This window comes from Brachyistius frenatus, unplaced genomic scaffold (assembly GCF_029030835.1).
Source record: "Brachyistius frenatus isolate BFR_SWC_R1_liver_20210118 unplaced genomic scaffold, ASM2903083v1 Contig_14, whole genome shotgun sequence".
Classification (NCBI taxonomy): domain Eukaryota; kingdom Metazoa; phylum Chordata; class Actinopteri; family Embiotocidae; genus Brachyistius; species Brachyistius frenatus.
This window is the reverse complement of record NW_027210613.1, coordinates 5,607,818-5,623,785: the sequence shown is the minus strand read 5'-3', so window position 1 is coordinate 5,623,785 and position 15,968 is coordinate 5,607,818. Positions and strand designations below refer to the sequence as shown.

General features: G+C 41.5%; 1 protein-coding gene across 4 annotated transcripts; it reads right to left on the bottom strand.

The window, feature by feature from the left end:
* Window positions 1-5,425: 5,425 nt before the first annotated feature.
* Window positions 5,426-13,569, bottom strand: zdhhc18a (zinc finger DHHC-type palmitoyltransferase 18a). 4 transcript variants are annotated; one of them, XM_069693280.1, is made up of 10 exons: window positions 12,784-13,568; window positions 12,444-12,604; window positions 11,974-12,123; window positions 11,138-11,275; window positions 10,979-11,030; window positions 9,602-9,704; window positions 9,401-9,513; window positions 9,175-9,280; window positions 7,931-8,001; window positions 7,104-7,192 (listed from the first exon to the last, which is right to left on the bottom strand). In XM_069693280.1, the coding sequence occupies exons 1-9, from the start codon at window positions 13,014-13,016 to the stop codon at window positions 7,960-7,962; spliced, it is 1,098 nt and encodes a 365-aa protein (XP_069549381.1). In that variant the 5' UTR covers window positions 13,017-13,568; the 3' UTR covers window positions 7,104-7,192; window positions 7,931-7,959. The 4 variants fall into 4 exon arrangements, 3 of the variants coding, with proteins under 3 accessions (XP_069549379.1, XP_069549381.1, XP_069549380.1); XR_011310686.1 differs by having other exon boundaries at window positions 7,124-7,192; window positions 7,763-8,001; XM_069693278.1 differs by lacking the exon at window positions 7,931-8,001 and having other exon boundaries at window positions 5,426-7,192; window positions 12,784-13,569.
* Between the last annotated feature and the right edge of the window lie 2,399 nt (window positions 13,570-15,968).

Below are 15,968 nucleotides of genomic sequence, written 5' to 3'. Positions count from 1 at the left end.
AGAGAGGAATGTATGGGCCTGGTGATAAAACACCCTCACCTCTTTCTGTGCGTCTGGGACTTCGTAACTTGGACAGTTTCCTTAACTGGAGCTTACGTTGTGTTTGCCCCACAGCTATCCTCTAAATGCTGCAAATGTCCTTGTTAAATGCAAAGAAAGTAAACCCTCAGGCCACATTACTTCACAGTTTTGGTGTGGGTAGATGTCTGGTATTACTCTCAACTGAAAACATACGACCGACTATACTGCAGGGACATAAAAACAAGTTGACAGCTGCTTACAATGTGCAGATAGCGCTGAGTCACACAATTTAACCATAAAAGCAAATAAAATAAACATGTTCTGTAATTTTCTCAACACATGTGCCTGTTGTGGACGTTTTATATTAAAAAGCTACCAGGGGGAAAGAACTGGCTGCCTTCATTCTCTGGAGTGTTTACCAGAAGTGAGAGGGAACCCCTATTTAGCGCTGAACTCTGGTTTCATTCCCAGAAATCTTTGCGCCTCGCCCCCATCGAGTATCAGAGAAACTCTCTCCGAGGGGAAGATTAAACGGGAAAAAGTAAATTGTCAGAGAGTAATTGTGTTGACTCACTGAACAAAATTGGGGTTAAGCAAAGCACATATATGCAGCAGCTCCCCCAGAAATGAAGTTTGTTAAGGTCATGATCATGACAGCACAGTGTAACTGATACTACTCGACATCTGAAAACAGCAGAGCCTGTTTTATCCAACCCTTCAGTCAGGTTAAAACCTCTGTCCAAATGAGTGACTAATAAAAAACGCATGTCAGCAGTAGTTTCACAGATCGCCATCCAGACCACATTAAATCTTCCTGCTGGAAGGATTATAGGACTGTGCAAAAGTGAATTCCCTCTAGCTTCAGGTTAGAGAGGGCCAGCTCAGGGGGAAACGAGATTTTATAATCATCAGGACAAAGTAGCTGCACGTATTAGATTAAGAGGCATTTTTGAATATTGACAAAACAAGCTTTTGAACAACAGTAAACTTGTCTGCAATAGTTTAAAAGATGCATGTGAGGTTTTGGTAATGGGTTGAGATTTATGTGATGCTGTCACCCAAAGCAGGCAGGAGGCAGTTATGTTGCACACATGGCCCCAAGCTGCTTCATACTGTAGAGCAACGACTGGAACGCAGACATTGTGTTGCCCGTTTTAGATCAACAAATCACTCGCCATTCACCCAACAGGCACAAAAAGCATTTTACCAAACAGTTTCAACCCCTGTGGCCCGTAGTTATAAGTAACAGAGGCAAACACGATAAGAAATATGGAGCAGTGAAGCCTTTCTTTCTTCATACAGCCGTACTGGCTTCAGCTTGAAGTCAAACATGCAGAGACTACGTCTGGTCATGCCCTTTTAGTGACTCAGCATCCACTATCTATCTCTCCGTCACCTTGCTCCACCTCTTTTTCCCCTTTGCGCTTTATTGTCATTGTTACATAAACCAGGGCCATGACCAAGTACATGAAGTTCAGAGGCCTTTATTGGTTATTGCACAACCCTCATCTGTATATAACCAGGTTCTTACTGTGTATTTCTGCACTACAGCCGCTGCTATGGTCTGTTATAACACCAAAGTTTGCATTCAAAATGTGACTGCAACAAAAGTGAAGAAGTGTCATCAGATAAATGTTCACAGCATAAATATTAAATTACTCAATACACTTGCAAAACACGTTTTCATTATTATATATTATATCAAACTGCATGAAACAGACATGAATATGTAATTTGTATATATCGTTTCAACTAATTTTATATCATTTTTAAAATTGATTTAAATTGAAGGTCATGGCTTCATTTTTGAAAAGGACTAAAGGTACAAAAAAGGGTTTTTTTGAAGACAGGCCTTTAAAAAACAGAAAAGGGAAGAAAAACAGGATGCTTCACCTCTCAATGAAAATTTGAACAGCCTTGGATAAATGTCACATTCCTCTGACATGAGAAAAAAGACATATAACACTATTGTAAGTAATAACAAGTTGATAACACTGCCTCATATGTTATCAGCAACTGTCATGATGGGAGTCTTCGTCAAACCCAGTGAATAATGTTTGATATGAGGGTTTGTGTTACAGAGAAATGTCCACTTAGATGTATTTCTGTTTGTTGCGTGTATCAACTAACTTTTCTTTAATGTTACAGAGTGTGAATAATGTGTGAACACAGGAAAATCATTAGAATATCATTTCTTGCTTTAAAAAAGAAGTTTATCTGCTGGCAGGTGCCTTCATGTGATGAAAAAGACTTGTAAGCAACCAAAGTATTTTTCAGCAGACTGATTATGGCCATATCAAACGGTCCTCTTTGATAATAGCTGCTGTGATAAGGTCTGACCCTGTGGTACCCTGGTGCATTAATCCAGCTTCATGGCACATATTCAGGTTTCCATGGGGAGCTGCTTCCACATCAACACACAGAGCCGACACCTTCCACTGCAAGAACTGGCAATATCTCACGTCTTATTACATATTCACTTATCTAATCTGTACACCAAATAAAATATGGCGGTTTTAAAGTACGCCGTAATCTTGGAGCAAGGGAACTCATTTTCATAAGGATTCGTCAGATATGTAGATAGAAGCCTGAGGAGACTTTTTGCACAATGTATAATAACAGTGATTGTTACTACTCTAATACAAAATGCAACAATAAACAACAATAGAAAGAGTGCATCATTTTACCATTACTCACCATTACAACCCAAGATAACGTGTCAAGACCTGCACGGTTTACTCCTTCTTTATTGTGAAGGTGACACCTGGTCAAACACACAGATAATCAAATCCACCCATGTTAACGCCCAAAGAGCTTCCCAGAAAAGTAGAACACAAATACACGGATTAGTACTGAGCCAACTCTGCAGAAACATAGACACAATCATCAGATTATATTATTTGAAGAAACCTTCACGCTTTTAGTGTCATCTTGGATTGAAGAGGTGCAAACATTTTGATCTGCTCGGACATTTGTTAGGACGTCAAATTCGTCCTGGTTTTATCGAAGAGATTTTGCAGCATATATCCACTTTCGTAACCCCCAAAGTATGTGAGGCTAGCAGGCTGTTTGTTTGTATTGCAGTCCAACATCCAGAATTCAGACATTTTAACCACGGTGTGCATGTTGCCCACAGGATTCGGTCGTTTCATGTTTCACTGGCAGTGGCAACAAACTAAGCTCACTGGCAGCTGCAGCCTCCTGCAAGCTGGTTTGTTCTGCTCAGCACAGGGTTAATTATATCCAGCTTCACGGCCCAGCAGCACAGAGATGCACTTTTAGCTCAGCGGTGATGCTGACAGCAGCCCTGACTGTGAGTCACCTGTTTTGTTCACGGAGGCACTTCACTTCTGCTCCGGTCAGACCAGCGAGCGATGAGAAAACGACTTGTGAGAGTGTGACACACGGCTGCACACATGACAGCAGAGCCAAAAGTGGCTCAGTGAAGAGGAACGGGATACAGTGAATCACACTGTGGATGACATCCGGAGGTAAAATGGTAGTGGATCATTTCTTTGAAGAGCTGGAATGTATTCGTTTTAAGTGAAAGACCTGCCTTTCCCTGCTGTTTCTAATGCACGTTGCTCATGCAATCTAAAAAAAAAAAAAGAGATGGAATCAGTGTCACATTAGACAATGAAGTTTTTGTTTAGGCTAAATCCATAATGGCCACATACAGTACTGAAAACAGTGACCCTGAAACACACAGTTCACTGATGTGAATGGATTTTGAAGTTTTGTCTCTGATATAACCCCTTTGAAATACAATATTTTTTTTTTTTTTTTTTTTTATTCCAATACATGCTTTTATTCTGAAATCCATCAGTATAGCAGGGCACTCACCCCTGCTGACTGGGTGGCCTGCTCTGTGTGTGTGCCACACCAGTCGGGGTTAGAGAGCATGATACACTCCAGCAAGCGAATAATCACCTGCAGCCAGCAAGGAATCCTCATGTGAACGCTGCTTACAAATACACCCACAACATACTCATGAACTGGTACCTTTACTGGCTAAACAGGCAAAATCTAAATTTGTATTTAGATTTTTTTTTTTTCATCTTCTGCACGGAGGGCCGTGGACAAAATGTTTTTCGTCCAAAGACGAGTCCAATCATCTGTTTTACGTTAGCTTAAAGGTTTCCATACTGACATGCCTCAGCAAAGAGTCTGTTTGAAGTCAAATGAGATCATATGTATACTATATAAAAATGTCAGACACAGATTCAAGTTACAACATTTACGTATTGTGTGCGCAACATTCTGTACCTTGCAAGCATCTTCTGTCTGAATCCAGTGAGAGCTGAAGAAAGATTGTGTCTTCAGCCATCTTCTTCCATCATTTCCTTCTTTATCCTCGGTTAATAGTAAAAAAAAAAATGTATTTCAAGTATTTTACTAACTGTTAAAAAGCAAAAAAATTAATTTAGCATATATCAGAATACAAATACTGTTGTACATTCAAAGGATGTTCTTTGAAAGGTGAATAACACCATCATACAGGACGCACCAGCTGTCGCATGCAGAAGCCCCTTCAAAAAAAAAAAAAAAAGGTGATTTTTGGGGGACCTTAAAGCAACATCGTCACACAGCAGTGGCAGCTGAGTGCAGTCAGTCTTCAGCCTCAGCTCCCATCCACCGTGAACACCAGCCTTCTGGCTGTTTTTCAACAGTTTTAGATTTCAATAATTACAGTAAAAAAAAACAGCATCTTTAAAAGAAGAACATTGGGGGGTAAACATCTTAAACAATTTGCCGCACTCTAAAAGATATTTTATTTTGTATGGCTATTTGCAAGAAGAATAAATCTCTAAACTGCAGTCCAAAAGACTTTATCCGATTGGGTTAGATTGCATCTGAGGGCAGACGGAGTGAGTATACAGTAAAAAGTGATATTAAACTTTATTCTTGATAATTGATATATTTCAGTTGGGTTTTTTTTTCACTTTGACGTATATTGCCCTGGTTTCGTGTATCGGTGACCTCCGATCTTCTGATTTAATTAAAACACTCACCTTGTTGTAACCGTACGACAGACAAATACACACCTGTATTCCTAACCCATCTCTCAGCGCAGGTGTGTGTGTCAGCTGGCGTCCACAGTGTTTCTGATGCAAACACCTCACACACTGTCTTTATTACCGAACGTCTGAGCACATGTAGTCAATACGCAGCTCTACATTGTTTCCATGAGGGAGCTGTCAGAACGAATGAACTCTGCATGCACCACATTACATTTTCACATGGGCCTGTTTAAAGTCACTGTAGTTTATCAAGTGAACACTGGGCTTTGCTATGCATGTAAAAAAAAAAAAACTTTCTGTTGAAGCCAAAATATTTTTATGGAGGAAATTAGAGGGAAAAAATAACCCTTTAAAAATAAAAGAGGCAACAAAAAAAAAACAAGTCAACAAAACTGAACACATTTATTGACCAAATGTTACAGTTCCACTGTTACACCCTACAAAATACACATTTGTTCATACAAGCACGGCTTGTAATTGTCTACACAACCTATGGGTCCTGATGCTGACTGATAAATGAACGACTCACTCACAATGGCAAGGTGGTTCTTCACAAACTCACGACCTACAGCTCCAAAGCTCACTTATAAAAGAATAAATAAAACATCAAAAGGCATTTCTCCTAATGCTTTTCACATCACCAAACTGTCAAGTCTACACTCCAAGCAATAATCACATCCTGCCCCCTGGTGGCACAAAGGACCTCCTGCTATATACTGTCCCCAGAGACAGAGAGGGGATGAAGTGTCATGCTGTAAGAGTAGGAAAAGGTCAAAGCCATTAGTCTGCCTGAAACGGTCCATACTGTAACCACCAACACACTCATGAATGTACATTCGATGTGCCCTCAGGCAAAGAAAAATCTGACGCTCACTTGTCCTGAAAGGATCCCAGTAGATCACGTTAACGGTAAACGGTGTCAGTGATAAATACTGCCATCCAAGTCCTGATAAGAAGCAGCAAATTTAATTTTAAACACATTGTTTTGACGTCCAAAATATTTAATAAAGGAGCAAAGTGGACACTATAAAATATGCGGTGGTGCAATTTCTGAAATGTAACACAATGATCTTAACAAATTCACCCAACTTTACCTGGCTTAAATATCCTCTTTCAATCATAGTTTTCTAAACGGGCTCAGCGGACAAAAATAAATGTTGTCATTCTGAGCCTCTGATGTAAAAGACATGCAGACGTGATTAGAATATTCCGCAAACACCTTGACAAAAGGTCATAAAAAAATAAAATGAACAACCGCACTTTGCCCTGCCCCTTCTTTTACCTGTTTAACTTCCCAAACTGGATCCACCCGATGACACTGGGATGAGGTCACTCTAGATGACAGGACACGACGGGACATAAGGCTAACTCTTGACTTCATAATCCTGAAATGGCTCACTGTCAGGAGCATGCCACTTCAGTAAATCAAAACTTTTCTTGACTTTTTGCATTCACAGTCAATATGTAAGTATTCCCAGACGTAAATACCTGTTTGCATAAGATATTAGCAGGAACTTAAACACTGAGGTTCTGAGGGAGGTGTGGAGGCATGTTGGGTGTCTTAAAAAAGGTGCTTAAAAAAATATCTCTATTGTGCTTCCAAGTGTTACTAAGATCGACCTCCATTCTGAAGGACACAGTAGGACGTTGGTGATACAACTTAATCGACTTCTCACAACGACATCTTGAGAAACCAAATTGCAACATGCAACATGACTACCACTGAGACAAAGTTTCTTTGGAGCCAAAACTGTTGCCAAGTGATACCGAGCAGCGTAGCATACAGCAGGGCAAGTCCACTACGACTCCCCTTACGGTCACTGGATGAAGCCAATGTCAGGCGCATCGCCCAGAATCAGGGTGGCGCGGCTGAGCGACGGCGAGGGAGCAGCCAGACGGAAGGCTGGATTGATCGAGTGCAGCGAGTCCCTCCTGTCGCTCCTGCTGAACGGAGGGCAAGTAGCAGCCACGTGCCGGCAGGAGTGATGTCGCGAGCAGCCAGCGGAGGGCGAAAGCTCTGCAGTTGATGCTGCGATGCTGGAAACCTCCAGGACCAAAGGGATGGTTTTTGGGGTCCCAGAGGGGCACATGCTATGAAAGTCGGAGGAGTGGACCATCCTCTCCAGCACGTCCTTTGTGCTCTGAGTGCACTGTGTGAAGAGGAGCAAAAATAGAGAAATGAATAAAAAATAAATTTAAAAAGAAGAAGAAAGGGAGGACCACGTGGTGTTATGAGAAAGCCAAGCTGCAGATACGACAGTAAACACAGGACAAGCGTGTACAGAAAAATCTGCAATGTGATTTAAAGGATTAGTTCATAAGCAGAGTGAAAGCAATGAGAGCCCTGATGACTGAGATTCAAATGGAGAAGCATGGAGGAAGTTGAGTTTAGATGCAGAAAATGCAATTACAAGGCAACAGTATAAAACAAGGGTGTAAACAGATTTAGATGAATGTGGAGAAGCTACTTCATCCTGCGCTTCCTCCGGCTCAAACAAAGGAAATGGAAATACAGTTTATGCAGAATTTTTGTTTGTTTGTGTCACCATGCACGCACAATGAACGACAACAAAACCTCATCCGACCGGAGGACAAAGAGGAAGATCATCAGCCTTTAAACAACAATCTCCATCCAGTGCCGAGTGAGTGAGCAAATGTTAATGAGAGCAAAAATGATTGGTAGTGAAGCATGCACATTCAGGAGGAAACATTATTCACACCGTCAGCACAAACCAATCACAAGATCTGCCTCAGCTGAGCTCCAGTTTATGCAAAAAAAAAAAAAAAAAAAGTTCAATGAGATGACGGCCACCGTAAACCAAACTCCGACTATATCGCAAGGGGAAGAGATGTTGTGATTGGTTCATGAGGTTCAACCCTACTCTTACCATCAACCGTCTACATGCAGCAGTGCCCTTCAGGCTGTGCAGGACAAAGAAAAATCCTGACAGTTCTCCTCCTAGCAGGGTGGAATGGATACAGTACAACACCGTGTGTCAAAGCTTTTATCCAGCAGTTACAGACATACACATGTTCATCAACCATCTGTTCACCGACTCACTCGCCATTGAAATGAGAATAATAACCACAAAGAGTACAACTCTTCCCGAACAGAAAGACTAACGGATTAAATCAAAAAAGGAAATTCAAAACACAGACCAAAATACTAAAATATAAAAATAAAAGTTTATTTAAGACATAAAAGAACACTTGCGTGGGTAAAAATGTAAACATTTTAAGAAAATAAAGCAATGTCACAACTAACAGACATCTGATATGTTGACAATACAGGCAAATATATTCAAGGCATGTGGGAAATGATTCATGATAAAGTGCTGATCAATCCAACTCAATTTCCATGTCCTAATATAAAGCAGTGATTAAATCTTGTGTGTGCATAAACCCTCTCTGCATCATACAAACAAACTCGGAGGAAGATACAACAACAGGCTCAACTCCTACAAGTCGAAGCAAACAAATACAAATAAAATATCATAAAAGTGCCCCATATAAAAGTGTTTACTGACCCACAGAACAAAAAGAGCAAAACATAACTCAACGACTGCCTTAACAAAGGCTTATTTTCTGCCAGTGAAAACTTTTGAAACCTTCTGCCCACTTTTTTTTTTTTTTTTGCATTTTTAACTGCTCAGTAAAACAGTTACAAGTGACCTCAAAGACATTTTGTTCTAGTGCCCAAAGAATAAAAGATATAAGTGATGAATTAGCTCTTCAGTGGAGTTTCATGCTTAGTTGCAGCTTTAATTAACAAGCTTTATAATTTCTACTGTAAAGATTTGGTTTTATATTGGGTCTGCTTTGAGGCATTAAAACCGAGTCCTTGGGAAGCTTCTGTAGTCCACTTACAGATGTTAATTAAATGCATGCTCTTCTTTCTGGGTTGATAAATAATGCATACACGAGATGCGCGACTTTCATAACACTAGGAACATATTAATGCGACATCGTGTGGCCAACTCCACTCGATGACTGAAGCTGGAAGTCTGAAGGATAAAGGAGCGGACACAAAAGGGTGGAGGAGGCACACGGGGCATTACAAACACGGGAGCTATGGGACAGTCAGGAGTCAGGGGGGAGGAGGGGGGGGGAACCACAAGCGGTTTCATCCTACCATGTTTGCGTCGCTCTTGGCTGTGAAGGGAGGCAGTTCTATCACTGAGGCAGAGGCAGCAGAGATCTCCTCATCAGGAAGCTGCAAACCTCTTCTGTCAATCAGACTGGAAAACAGAACAGAGGATGGATGTTGACGGAGAGGTGATGTTTCAAGACCCTGAGCTGTTGGGGTAATTAGTGAAATACATGAGGTGATGATGAGGACTCCTGACATCTTCGCTCACCTCGGGGGCATGGGGCCACATAACGTCACACAGCAGTTGGTTATAATGCTGTTGTAACTGTACGGGTGCCCGGAGTCCTCCGCGCCCCTTTTACTCGACCAGGATCCTTTTATCTGCATAAAGTTAAAACAATTGTTGTTGTTCACAAACTGAACATTCACGATGAATTCAGCTTCGTCATATCGGGCTGCCACTACTTACATCTTCATTCGTGGTGAGGTTGGAGGCTACTAAGTAGGTATGGAAGCCTGAGAGGCCCAGAATAGACCAGATGGAGAAGAAACAGATCACCAACTCCACCACAGTACACAAAGCAGAGTCAAGGCATAACGACACCGTTATCAATGATCGCTGCAGACACATGACAATTACAGCTACATGATTAACATCTACGACGAGAGAAAATGTGCATCACCTGTTTTCCTTCCACTGTTACGCAGATTGACCGAGATAACCAATCATGTTTCTTAACATCATCTAAAACACTTCAACTTCAGTGTTAATGTCATGACGTATCTCTGAAGGTTTTTGTGAATGTTGTAATCAAAAATGTTTGATATGCAGCGGCTTTTCCAAAACTTTGTGATGTATTTTATTATATAAATACAAGTGCTTCAACTGTTTGTTCTTTTAAATAACATTATTTATCACAAAACTGAGTACAATCTCTTACAGTTGGGAGGATGTGTAAAACTCATTCGATTTCACACGTACTGTATGATTAGACTGATGCGAGGAAGTGGGACGACTCCGAGCCTTATTCTCGTTGTAAGACCACGTTTCCCAGAAACGCTGTTATTTTCCGGTTTAGAAATTTTTTCCAGTCATCAGTATGCCGTTTGTTTTGATGGTGAACGGTTGCAGATGTTCGCTGACTGTAAATGAGGGGTTCATTTTGTTGATAGAGCAAGTTTTGTTTGGAGAGGCTTACTTTACGCCATAATTAACATTAATGTTTGCGATCACAGAACTGTGATTTCCAGGAGGGACTACTGAGATACAACTAATTATGTAATTAAGTGCCTTACTTAAAACATAACAATATTAAGTACATTTCACTGTTTCATTTTGTTGCAAACTGAATGTGATTTCTAAATCACGATTCATGTATATCAATTTGAAAATTGACGCAACAAGTTGCAAAAATATCTAGTTAGATCATCTGGTGCAGTTTTTTTTTTTTTCTTCTTCTTTTTTTATCATCTTGTGCACCACAAGATGATTAAAAAAAAGAAAAAACTTTCTGTCATGCATACTGTGAGGAAATGAATCCACATCGTCCGTGTGAATATCAATCAAACCACTCTGGAAGTCATACCCCGTTTATATTTGTTAAACCACTGAAGTCATCTCCCAGTGACATGAGACGGCAAACCTACAACTGCACAGCCATCTCATTAAAAGCACTGCTTTGCTGGATGCCAACTCTCTGATCCTATTACGTGTGGGCTTAGGCCGAGGAGCAGCGGGAAATGCCTCGTCAACGGTACAACTTCTGTCACGTCTCAGCACAAAACAGCAGCTTATTGAAAAACGCAAAACAATTGATCATGTGAAATGTTGATATGCAAAGGATATCTTGCAGGGCTCTCTTGAATGGCTTGAACAAGGCTTTTACCCGCTTGGGAACCTGCAGAGAAAAGGCAACTCAGAAAACCGAGCGGTTCTTGATACCATGAGGTAAACATCCTACAGCCGACGAGTGCATTCGTGTCCTCTTACGGTCAGAATACTTACGCAGGGTAATGTGTGTAATGACACAGCCAAATATGAAAGATGTCAGAAAAGACAGAGAGATGATGAAGCTGTAGAAAAAGCGGTAATTGCGCTTTCCCACACAGTTCCCCACCCATGGACAGTGGTGATCAAATCGTTCTGAGGGCAAAAAAAAAAAAAAAACAACAGCAAATAGCAGAGATTAGAGGCATGATTACAGAAGTTTTAAAAAGGTTAATACCAAACAAGTTGTATACAATAGTCCACTTCAGTGACACAGGCTGGAGGGAGTTGTGTATTAAAAAAATACTTTAACCTGGGAAGAAACTTGATTTGATTGAATTAAAACACCTGAAGCGTCACATTAGCTTCATTTGTACTTTGGAACACATTTTTACCCCGAACGACCTTTGTGAATTTTGTCCCGCATCTCTTCCCTTGGAAGCAGGTTAAAAGAAGGGTTCTTTCACAGGAGGGATTACTACAGCTAGCAAAAACTTTATAGATCGTTATAGATCCTCCACTGTTATCAAACTATCTGGTTTCTGTACCCACACACTTAAAAAAACCCACAAAAAACCCACATCATACATTTCATATGGTTTTAATTCAAATTTGTGTAGCTTCTCTGGCTGATTCAAGCTTTCAGTCCAAGGTAAGAGTTCTGGTATCATAAACATTTACATTGTCTTTATGGCATCTTACATTCAAGATATAACTCAGTAGATTAACATAGGAAGATGGACTGAATGAAGTATAATTCACAAAAACCCTCCAGCCAAGCAGCATAGTATGTTCCTCTAAACAGTTTCATAATTGCACCAAGAATAACTGGTAACGTCCCACCACATCCTTACCGACACAGTTGTCACACAAGCTGCAGTGGGAGGTCCGAGGCGGGCGGAACATTTTACAAGTGAAGCAGTATTTGAGCTTTACCACCTGCTGGTTGATGAGGATCTCCTTGGTGCGCGGAGGGGGCCGATACGTTGAGGATCCTGAGGTATCTTAAAATAGAGAAGTACACGCAGAGAATCACCGAGCTGTTTACATCTGATCAACACAGTTTAACCGATAGGCAGACACGTGCTCAAATACGGGATAATTAATACCAATCAAACAATGTCTGGTTTTTGTGCTCTTCAACCATGACAGAGAGTAAGCTGCTTAGGTCTGCAGTTCAACATCCAAGGTACGTGTGTGTGTGTGTGTGTGTGTGTGTGTGTGTGTGTGTGTGTGTGTGTGTGTGTGTGTGTGTGTGTGTGTGTGTGTGTCAAAGCTCTTTTACCCCATCTGTCCCAGTATGACACTCTGGCAAGTGACTCACCTATCTGCCTCTCTATGTCTGCAGCTTCCTCTGGGGTGGCCCTGGGTAAAATGCCTGGATCTGTAAAGCTGGTTCTCAGCAGGGAGGTGACAACAAACAAAAAGAGCACCGCTCCAATGACAGGGATGAACACGGTCAGATGCTGCACCAGGAATGGGCAACTGTAAAAGAAAGCACATTTAATCGTCAAGTATATTGACGGGAAACAAGCCTTTTAACTGCCCCCCAAAAAAAAAAAAAAAAAAGTAAATAAATACAGCTTAAGGACAGCTTCAAAATGCATGTTAGAAAATATATTTCATGTATTCAAAAATACATAATCCCATTTGATGTTACTCACTCGAACGCAAAGAAAAGGCCACACGTGACAACAATAAGGCCCAGTGTCAGAGGAAGGACGCCGCTCTGTCTGGCGAGGATAATCCGTCCGTCGCAGAAAAACCTGTTCTTCCCCGGGAACACTTCCCATTTCCTCCGCGGCCGCTGCTCCCTCTTCCCGGCGCGTCCCTGCGCGGACAGCGGCGACACCGAGAGCGCCCGCGGGTCGATCTGCTGGTACTCGCAGTTCTTCATCCCGTAAAGTGTCGACGCGGTCTGCAGGTCACTGAAGGCACACTCAAAGCTCTCCCTTTTTTATTTTTTATTTTTTTCCTCGCCGCGTTTCCGAGAGACAGGACAGTGTCCTCTCCGGGTTCAGTCGCAGGACATTTATATTTTGTTCGCGCGGTCAGCGTTCAGTTTCCCATCCTGAGAGCTAACGCTAACTAGCCGGCGGACCGACAAAAGGCATTCTTCTTCTTCTTCTTCTTCTTCGTCTTCTTCTTCTTCGTCTTCTTCTTCTTCTTCTTCTTCTTCGTCTTCTTCTTCTTCTTCTCCTCCTTCTTCTCCGTTCAGGTTTACGTCCTCCAACAGTTGCCGAGTTGACTCGGAGTTATCGATCATCTTTTGCAGTTCAATTAAAGCCACATATCACATACTCATTTGGTTAAATTACTTCCCTTTTTTTATATATATATAAATATTTATATATATATATCAAACAAGTCAACACAAAAGAACGAGGTTCGGGCTCGAGCCTCTCGCAGCACATTACGTTTCCTTTTAATTTGGCTGTCAGGCAATGTACGTCACGGCGTCGACGTTGACGTCATCGCGCACGTTCCTCTGATTTGTAAGCGCAAGAAGCGCATCCGCCGCGGGACGCAGATGGTTTGGAGATCGGTGTCAGGCGCAGGAGCTGTGACACTCTGTTCGGCTTGCCCTTGGCTCTGATTAGCGCCTGCAGAAAACGTAACGATTCACCGGCAACCAGCGACATTTCATCGAAACCAAAATATAATCCTGCTGTTCTGTTTGTTCGTCCGCAGCTACAATTGGAGTCGCTGAGCTGATGTCCTTTGGTGTTTGAAGGGGAACTTTGTGACCTGTTCTAAACTGTATAAATTCGCACATGGTGAATGTTTAAATGCTGATCAGAGGATTTTTTTTTATTATTTATTTATTTTATTTTTATTAATCCCCAAATCCCCCTGTAATGTGTGGTAGAAGTATTACTTCATTCATTGGCTCAGAGCAGATCTGGCTCACACTAGCTGGTACTACACTTGAGAAACATTGCTTTCATCATTGTTTTTAGCCTCGTGTAGCTGATCCACTGTGTCAAGCATTACTGAGCTCTCTGGCTTTTTTTTTTTTTGCCCATCCCCGGGAACAGTTTCCAATCTTTGTTTAAGTCTAATCGGAAGGGATGAAGTTTTGACATTTACCTGTAAACTATATGCCATTTGAGGTCCAAGAGAAAGTTCAGCTCCACCTGCATGTAAAAGCATTTTTGAGTAAGGAGAGAGAAACCCGAATGTTCCCATTTACCACGCAAGCACTTCGCATGGTAGCTCACTGCTGAGTGTGTATGTGAATGGGTGAATAAAAGGCTAATTGCAAAGCACTATATATAGTTAATTGACCATATACAGGGCATGAAACAACTTACATTGCCTACTTTCTGCAGACAGTTTGAGAGATGTCCATGGATTTGTTGGTCAGCATGTGACCTTTGCATAAAGATAGCGACCTCTGCAAACCCACATCACATGTGCACGTGTTTGAGAGATCTACTGTCTGAATATTTGCCATGATGTGTCTCTGTATGGGCTAATTCTCCAGAGCATTACCATCAGCTGTTGAGAGTACAGACTTAAGGGTTTTCAAACACTCGTCTCAACGTTAAGTGCTTTTTGGCTCTGTGATAGTCAACAGGTGATAAGCTCACAGATGTTTGGGCACAAGGCCAATGCTGAATGCATCACGTATCAGCTGTGCCTTAATTCAGTGTGTTTCTAATCTTGTTATACTAAAAAGACTCAAGTTCACGCCACGTTTGGAATTTATTCATCTGAACGGGGCAGATGCTTTCATCTAATTATTACATTTACAGCCCATACGTTTATTTGATACTATTTAAAGAATAAGAAACCTTAGCCACCTCCAAGGCTGTTCATTTTGTTACCCTCTAGTCATAGAAAAAAATTGTTTCAATTAAAACTATTTATCTTACAAAGGCCAATAATTGTACAATCTTAAACTAATTCCATTGTTCACCTGTTAAACACAGTGATAGGTAACGGTTCCATTTGGGTTATAATCTTGCATTGATTTGGAGCTTGTTTAGAAACTGTGTACAAATCACCACTGGAGTCCAGACGCCTGTACTACGATGTAGGTTTAACATACCCAGGATATCTTTCTGTTATCTCGCTTAACAAACCCTGTGATAAACGAGATCTCGCTAAACGGTCACAGGAAGCTGGTTAACTTCCTATTTCAACCCCAGGTTCCTCAATCCAGCTCTGAGCATGTTCACTTAAAAGAGGAGGTGTTTGCAGCATCTGACCAATCTCAAACATTGACCATTTTTCTGACAGCAGAGCGACATGTTTCATTCCCAATTTTAGAAAAATATTAATCATAATAATAATAATAATAATAATTGTAATTATAATTAAAACTGCAAGCAGTGATGTACGGGCCCTCGCACTCCGGCGCGCCGCCTCCCCGAAGCCGTCTCCCCGACGTGCAGCGCGCGAGGGACCGCATATCCCCGCTTCTCGCAAAACAGGTATATAATGTGTGGTCTCACCACGCCGGATGTATGTCACACGTTTTGTGAGGTTTCAAGCATCCGTTGACCTTAAACATCAACTTCCTGTGTCACGGCGAGACATCAAACTTTGCTGCATTGTCACGGCGACGCCCATTGACAAAGTCCAACGAATGTCTCAATATATCATCAACTACATGTTTAGGTTATTGTGACCCGACTTTAGGTTCATGGGATCAACCAGCTCGACGTAGCATGTGAAAGTATGAAAAGTGTCATTTCTAGAGGCCAACAGGGGGCGCTATGACTATGAGCGAATATTACCCCACAGGGGTCTTCAGGGCGGGGCTGTTATCATACCTGTGATGTTTGGAGCAGGTCGGTCCATGGACATCAGATTTAAAGCAACTCATAGTTTCATGGTGAGA

Bases quoted from the DNA above. Each gene is read 5' to 3' on its own strand.
- zdhhc18a (XM_069693278.1), bottom strand. From the start codon at position 13,016: ATGAAGAACTGCGAGTACCAGCAGATCGACCCGCGGGCGCTCTCGGTG. The intron at 11,031-11,137 runs GTAAGTATTCTG...TTTTCTCTGCAG, and splicing joins CATTACACACATTACCCTGC to GTTCCCAAGCGGGTAAAAGC. The intron at 9,705-10,978 runs ATATCCTTTGCA...TGCTTTGTGTAC, and splicing joins ATTCAAGAGAGCCCTGCAAG to TGTGGTGGAGTTGGTGATCT.